Source organism: Pyrgilauda ruficollis, unplaced genomic scaffold (genome assembly GCF_017590135.1).
Source record: "Pyrgilauda ruficollis isolate IOZ18807 unplaced genomic scaffold, ASM1759013v1 scaffold57, whole genome shotgun sequence".
Lineage (NCBI taxonomy): Eukaryota > Metazoa > Chordata > Aves > Passeriformes > Passeridae > Pyrgilauda > Pyrgilauda ruficollis.
In genome coordinates this window covers 1,503,611-1,511,334 of record NW_024527377.1, presented here as the reverse complement: position 1 = coordinate 1,511,334, position 7,724 = coordinate 1,503,611, and the positions used below count along the sequence as shown (strand labels likewise).

The 7,724-nt window shown below is 48.7% G+C and overlaps 1 protein-coding gene across 1 annotated transcript in view; it reads right to left on the bottom strand.

Moving 5' to 3' along the window:
* Window positions 1–463: 463 nt before the first annotated feature.
* Window positions 464–7,724, bottom strand: part of JADE2 (jade family PHD finger 2) — a 72,237-nt gene continuing 64,976 nt past the window's right edge. The window contains 2 exon segments of the mRNA XM_041481831.1: window positions 464–4,954; window positions 7,191–7,319. Coding sequence (XP_041337765.1) covers window positions 4,095–4,954; window positions 7,191–7,319 — 989 coding nt within the window. The 3' untranslated portion in view covers window positions 464–4,094.

The window sequence follows — 7,724 nt, the reverse complement described above, 5'->3', positions numbered from 1 at the left end:
AGTACTTTGGATTTCACAGCTTGCTTTTGCTCCCATGAATAGCAGATCTAGCAGTGTGTTTCCCTGCCTGTTAAACCAGCTCCTGGTGCAAGAAGCTGTTCCTCTGAGCATCCTGTCTCGCAGCAGGACTTCCTCTGTGGGCTTTGCTCCAAGTCTGCAAAACAAGACTTAAATCTCCACCAGAAAGGGGGCTACCTTGAATTACAGGAACTTTCAGGCATGGGGAACTCTGTGAACATCCTCTTGCTTGGGCTTGCCCTTCCAGCTGTTACAAACGTCTCCAGCTGTTTTCCCAAGAGCGGGCTAAGATCTGGCAATGGAAATGCAATGAAAGTTCAAAAATGTGCTACTCACAGGCAGAGTGGCTGCATCAGCAGGGCTGGACCAGCCCTGCATCCCCACAGAGCTGCATCCCTGGGATGAGCTTGCTCTGTGTGACCATGCTCACCACACCAACACGAGGTACACAGAAAACACTGCTTTATTGACTGCATTAGCCAACACATTGAGGAATGCAAAGGGGTTTCTTTTCATAAGCAATGGGCCATGGTCCCAATGTGTATTAAAGCATACACTGTATCTAAACAGGATGAAAATAATGGCAGACAGAGCTATTCCAAGGCAACACAAATAGCATGCATAATACAGTCTCACACAGAACGAGTTTGATAACATTATATTGCTTTAAGGATTAACTAACATGGAAAATGTACAAAAAGGAGAAATAGGTTTTTGCATTAATGAAAAATACATTTTTTCTCTACAAAGGAATTTCTAATACAAGAAAATAAATATTGCAACATAAGCCAAAAATAATTTAAAATTGCTCTTTTCAATATATTTTCAATATTTCTCTTTTGTATTAACAAATGGCACATCACGTTCTTTGAAACAAAGAAAACAGAAGGGTTTCTCCTCCTGCGACATTCATATCGTTTCCTGTAACTGATGTGTAGTGGGTTGTTTTGAATGTGGAATGGTGCAAACTGCAGGGGATTTCCTTAAAGAACAACCAAACCTCATGCCCTGCCCTGTAGCAGCATCTTCCTGCAGCCTGCATCCATCCTGGCTCCATTCTGCATCCAACCTTGGGACGAGCTCCATGGGACAGCAGGCATCCTAACCCCATAAAACAGGTGCAAGTGGGAAAAAAAAAAAAAGAAAAGAAAAAAGAAAAACAAAAAAAATCAAAAGATGGGTGTGGGGAAAATGGGAGTGTGGAATGGGAGCTGTCCTGGGGAAACTCCGTCAGCCATCAGGGTTGGGGCTGGTGAGGGGCTGTGCTCCATCAGGGAATGATGCTTTCTGCATCCTCATCTCAACAGCGGCTGCTTCTCCAAGGAAACAGGTGCTCTTACAGTGCAAATGTCAATTCCTGCAGTTTATACATCTTAAAAGATAACATTTCTGTACTAAAATAAACCTTTTTTTCTCCTCTTTCTATTCATTTCAAAATACATTTACATTAACATCAAAAATATTTTCCTTGTGCATTTTCTCTCCAGAACACCAGACTCCCCTGCTCCCAGGACACTCCAGGCAGGGGATGCTCTGGGGTGGCTGCAGCCATCCTGCCATGGTCCAGCCCTTGCTCAGCCCCAAAGCTCACCAGAGCCCTTTTCCTCCTCTCTATTCCTGCCATCCCATTCTTCTCCTGCACCCCACCAGCTTGCTTAGCTTTTCCCCCCCTCTCCTGATGGCAAAACATGATGCCTGATGTTTTGGGAGTGTTTCAAACTGTGCTATTGCCCAGTGTTGGAGGTGCCAGGTTGGTTGTTCTTTAAAGTTTCCCCATTTTTGCTTTCCTGTACTGAGAAGACAAGTAGTGCAGAAGCTGATGAATGGAACTGTGTACAGTGAAATTTGTGGATTGCTTTTTTTTTAACCATAATTGAGTGAAGCACACGGAAGCAAGATTCATTAAAAGGCAGCATATTGATTATTGTTATGACTCGTATACTAGGATACTGGAGCTAAAGCTAGCAAGCCTGATAAGATAAACTAAGTCCTATTTACTGTATTTAACATTATCTGAACATACTGAGCCTTAATTAATGAGCAGATTTTCATTTCCAACCTCAATGGATTATGCTAATTTATAACAAAGGTAATTCCTGTTCTGTTGGTATTTTGCTGTTTTTTTTTGTTTTCTTTTTGTTTTTCCCCACTAATAACTTGTGTCACATTTTTCCCATGTGAGGAAGATTCCTTCCCAGGCACGGTCAGTCTCAGCCAGGTGAGTGTTGGGCTTAGGCAGGGCTGGGCATCCCACCCGCAGCCCCCACCGGTCGCCGTGTCTGGGATCAGCTGGGCTGTCATCGCTGATCTTTGCTGCAATTTTATCAATAATAAGGACTTTGGAAGGCTGATAAAGATGATGATCTACTCTAAAACATCAATCGGAATAGTCTCAGAGTTTCAAAAAGAAAGCTCACAGTGAAATGAGCAAAAAGCATTGGAAACCAAAATGGCAGGATGCGGTCTCGGAGCAGCAGCATCCCTCGGAGCAAGCTTGGAACCTAACGCCGCAGCAGTGTGGTATGAGTGTGTCTTTAGTCCTTGGTTGCTAAATAACTTCCAATTTTTTTTCATAATGACAAGTTTCCGGTTTCTGGCTGTGCTGCTTGACTGTCAAAATATTTCTTTGGCATCCACAAAATTCTTTGACTGATTGGTTTGACAATTGCAAGGTTTTTTTGTTTAGTGATGGGTTTAACCGGTTGCAGAAGTGTCCCAGGTTTGGGTTGGTTTTATTTTTTTTTTTTTTAGTTTTTTTAAAACATTTTTTATTTTTAAAAAACAACAACAACAAAAGTTTCAGTGAATTCCTTTTTTTTTTTTTGTTCCCTGAGCTCACACTGGGGTCACTCCAATAAAACACGTAGCATGACTTAACTGTGACCTTTGAAGCCAAAACCGAAGTAATGGTGCAATTAAGTGCAAACATGGAAATTCGCCTGACTTATAGGTAACATGGGCTTTTAAACAACATTTAAGGCTTATTGGGGACATTTTATGCATTAAATTATTGTAATATTTATAATGTCAGCTTCTGTGAATCACCCCTCCACAACGAGTCAACAGCTTGTAACCAGGATTTAAGGTAAAAAACAAAACAAAGGATGGAGAGGAATAAATTCACCATTTCCATTGTAGCATTTAGAAGGAAAACATAATAGTGGTGGCAAGGGTTGCCATTTCCCCTCAGTGACGGCACATTTGGCCTTGGGGCCATGGTTTTGGTTTGTAAGGGGGACATTTTCAAATGTGCTGCCCTGGCATGGTGGGACCATGGCAGCATTGGAGGGAAGCAACCCTGACTCCCCATGGTGGTTTTAAAGGATGCTTTCCTCCTCCATCCTGCCCCACATTTCCATTTTCCACTTGCTCATCCAGTCACCTGAGTAAATCACTTCAGTGTTTCTAAGAACCTCACCAGGGGCATGGACAGGGAGGACTTTTGCATCCTGGCCCCTGGACGGATCCCAACCAGATGGAAAGGTGAGGGGAAAAATAATGACCAAGAGGTTTTTTTCCCTAAAAATAGAAATGTAACATTGCTCTCTACCACCCCAAGCGTTTTCCTCCAACAAGCTTTTGTGCTTTAGTCATTATTTATTTTAGAAACGCTTATTTCCTTCTCTCCGCACACACAGGTGGGAATTTCCCCTCCCACAGCTGGCCACTGCCGGACCCTCTCCTCGCTCCCTGCTCTGAGGGCAACCGTCCCAGGCAGAAATCTGCCCCTCATTAAATAATGCCCATTAATTGAACTGTCATCCCTGCAGAAAGCACGGGTACCGGCACCCTCCACCCTCTCAGCACCCTCGACATCGGTCCTGGCGGGTGCCGGCTCACGTTCCCAGGAAGTGGGGTCTGGCAGGGAGCCGGGGAAGGACCACTGCTGTCACAGTCGTCGATGTCGGTGAAGCTGAAGCTGTATCTCAGGCGTATCGAGAAGAGAAAGACAACAGTGCCGAATTTCCAACTATATACACATATTAAAAACCCCCCTCGCCGTGACACCAGGCAGAAATTGGACATGGCAGTTGGAACTGGGTTGAGGCCTCATCGAGCCGGCGTGGTCGGAGCAGTTAGGACGCCAGGATGCTCATCCTGACGATGTCCTCGCCGGCCGCGTCCAGCTGGCCCCGCTGCGCGCGGCCGCCGCGGGACTCCCCGTCCGAGTCGCTCATCTCGGCGTCGGAGAAGTATCCGTCCGTGTCGGCGTCGAAGCGACGCAAGGGAGCTCCGCCAGTACCCTCGGCCTTGGGGGGCTGCGACCGCCGCGCCCCCCGGCTCTCCTTTGGTAATTTGAACCGCACGATGGTTTTGGGGCTACCTATGGAGTCAGGCACTTTGGCCGCGGGGCTGGGCTCCGTCTGAGCGCAGCGCGGCGTCTCCTCCTCCTCCTCCTCCTGGCTGACGCAGCCCCGTGTCCCAGCAGGGGCATGAGGCTCGCTGGCTTTCTGGAGAGAGCCCTTCCTGGCCACCCTTTTGGCCTCGCCCGTCCCTTTGCGGTCGGTGGGAAGCTTTGCTGCCCCTTTTTCCGACTTGCTCGGTCTGGAATCCAGAGCGAAGGGCTTGGCGGGATCATCTGACAAGTTGCTGGCATTGTTAGTCCAGGGCTCCGAGCCCTCCGGGTGGCCCCCACCCACTGCAGAGGGGCTGCTCCTTGGCAGCTTTTTCTTAGTGTTCGTTCTCGTTCTGCTTTTCACTTTCTTTGTGGTCTCGCTCTGCCTGAATGGGGACCTGAGGGAATGGTCCATCATGAAGCTCAGCAAAGTCTCCTCATCCTGGAGGAGCTCCTCGGAGAGGCCAGGGGTGCTGGCCTCATGGTGGGCGTTGTTGAGTGACCACTCGCTCATCGCCATGTTCTCCGCTGTGATCTGCACTGACTGTGCCAACCAGCTGTTGAAGAAGGTCCCATCGATGGGGAAGGAGGTTGACAAGCCTGGGAAAAACAAGAGTGGAAGATTGCCTCAGAAGCCAGGAACAGGAACAGCCATGTTGCCCTCTATCACCATCACCCACTCCACCAAAACTCCCTGGCACTGGAGAAACACTCGAAAGACCAACTGCAATGCACCACACCGGACACGGAGCAGGGTTCACCCCAGCACTGGTGCTGAACTTGGGGTTCACTGGGGTCACAGCACAACAACCCGAGCACTCCCTCACATCTAACTCTCCACAAACCTCCCTGAATCCAAACCAAGATTCTTCCTTCTTCAGTGAAGATGATAAGGAATGACACACCCCAGCACAGGTGGAAACATTCTCATGCAAAGGTGGAAGACAAACAATTGAAGTGTTAAGTTAAAAAATATGGTGACAGAGCAGGACTTGTGCCCAGACAGGGGATGACAGGTTCCTCAGGAAGCAGCTGCTGCAAGGCCACCCTCAGAGCTAATCAGCCAGCATGGTGATGGGACCACTGCTACATCTGCAGGTCAGAGAACATCTCAGAAGGCATGGAAACTGAAGAAGAGGAGCAGGATGAAGGCTGGAATGGAAAAAGCTGAAAAACTTCCTGATAATGATCACTGAGAGCAAGAGTGAGCACTGTGGGCTGGGCTAATTGGGTCCAATTAGCAATGGGAAGGTGCACACCTACACAGGCACAGGCAGTTTTAATCTCTGAAACAGAAACCCACAGGTTCAACATTTGAGTTGGTTTTATGGATGAAGGAAAAATGAGATTTAAATCTGGATTTCAGGAAGAGCTTTCCTTTGAAACAGTCAGTCTAGCAAAAGAGAGGGAAAGAGCAGTGGCTCAGGCAGGGTGACTCATGCCCACAGTGTTTGCTGGTAGCAGTGTTAGCCTTACATCACCCCCACCGATGAGCAGCAACACAGGCTGTGACCCTGCACCTCCTGCAACTCACCACAGCCTTTCCGGAGAAGACAGCACCCCACTCTGAGCAGGGAAGGTGAAGCAGGAGCAAGGATGAACTTTGGCCATTGTGTGGTACCCAAACACCAAAAAGCCCAAGTTCTGTGGGCAAGGGGACTGCCCAGTTCACCTTCCCCAGCCCTGCTCTGAGGACAGCAGCCCCAAGGGATGCTTCAAACCCTTCACAAAATGCAGGAGGTAACAAGACCTTGGTGAAGCTTTGGGTCAGGTTGCCTAGTTTCCCAAGTCCATAGCCATGCAGTTTCCTCTGAGATTCTCCAGCCTCCACTGTTTGCTGGAATTTGCCCCAGCAAATCCAAAACTTCTTTAGCAAAGACAGAATGAGTGCAAAAGCCCCATTTCCAAAGGTCCAACAGCTCTGAGATGACCAGAAAGCAGCAGGTGAGCAAATGTGCAAAACAGTGGAAGGCAGGGTGGTCCAGACCACCAGATCTCCCGCAGAAATGCTCTGTACCCCCTGGAGGGTTTTAGAGCATCTCCAGACTGCCCGAGAGCCTCAAAGGACCAGTGCTCCCCTGCGCCCTGGCAGCTAGGCACACGTGAACTCATCACCTCCTTGATGTATTGATGCCTTGATGCCTCTGCTGGTGGAGGTGGCAGCACCAGAGGAAGTCAAGCAACAACCCAATTCCATGTAAAAACCATATGCAGTTGTCAAGGACCTTGTCCAAAACAACCTTTTTGTTCTGTTTCTTTTTCTTCCCCCAGCCCTGCCTGCTGCTGTAGGCGACGGGGACCTGCTGGAGATGGCTGAAGCATCTGTAGAGCCAGGCTCCTCACCCCCTGAGCAAATCAAGAGATGGATGCACTTTGTGCCCGACTCCTGGATGTTTCTGCACCACTGGCACAACCAGCATGGCCATATCTACCATGGATGGTACACGAAACCTCACAGCCCACGTGCTGTACTCACCACCACTGCACAGCACAGAAGGCACAGGGGAGCAGCCCTGCCATGGGGTGGGTAAGTCTGATTTTATCATCTGAAAGTGAAATCCCGCTCCAGCAGCACATCACAGGTTTTGTAACTCCAATCCTGGAGCTACACGGGGGAATTTTAAATCCCCTACCCTGCCAGTGAGCATGCTTCTGAGCCAGTCTCTCTAGCAGGACCTGGATAATTCAGGCTGATTCCCACAAAGGAGAGATGGAAAGTGTAACTCCACCGTGTTACGTGCAGGAGGGATCATGGGCTGGGACTCTTAACCCTGCTCCCCAAAACAGGGAGCCTCCGGCATCGCGGGTCAACTCTGCGCCATAAAATCAGACTTACCCAGTTGTCCCAAAACAGTTTCGTTGACCGATTTCCTTTTCTCTGTCTTCTCAGGACTATTTTTTCTACCATCTCTTCCTTTCCTTCTTGGGTCACTTTTCTTACCCTTTGTCTTCTTCCCAGTTTGTTCTGGCATTTTTTAGAAAGAAAGGAAAACGCCGTGTGAGACGAGGCATCAGGGATGCTGCAGTGAGCGAGTTCCCCAGGGGCACACCCCTGCACTGCAGACCTGGAGCAGACCTGCAAACAACTCCAAGCCAAAGGGAGAACAAGGGCCATTCCTTGGCCAGCTGCAAGCTAAGGTTTCTACATGTTAAGGACATTTTAATCCTGTAGATTATAAAAAAGGAGATTTTAGCCTTGGAGAGGAGTGGTCACAGGAGCAGCCCCACTGAAGGCAGGTGACTTGCTGGAGACTCTACAGCCACAGACCTGGACCAGGACTTTGGAGTGAGGACCCACTAGGGAGTAACCCCAAATCCTGCTCAGACACCTTGCAGGAGCCATGGTCACCTACAAACCTGGTGCTGTGTC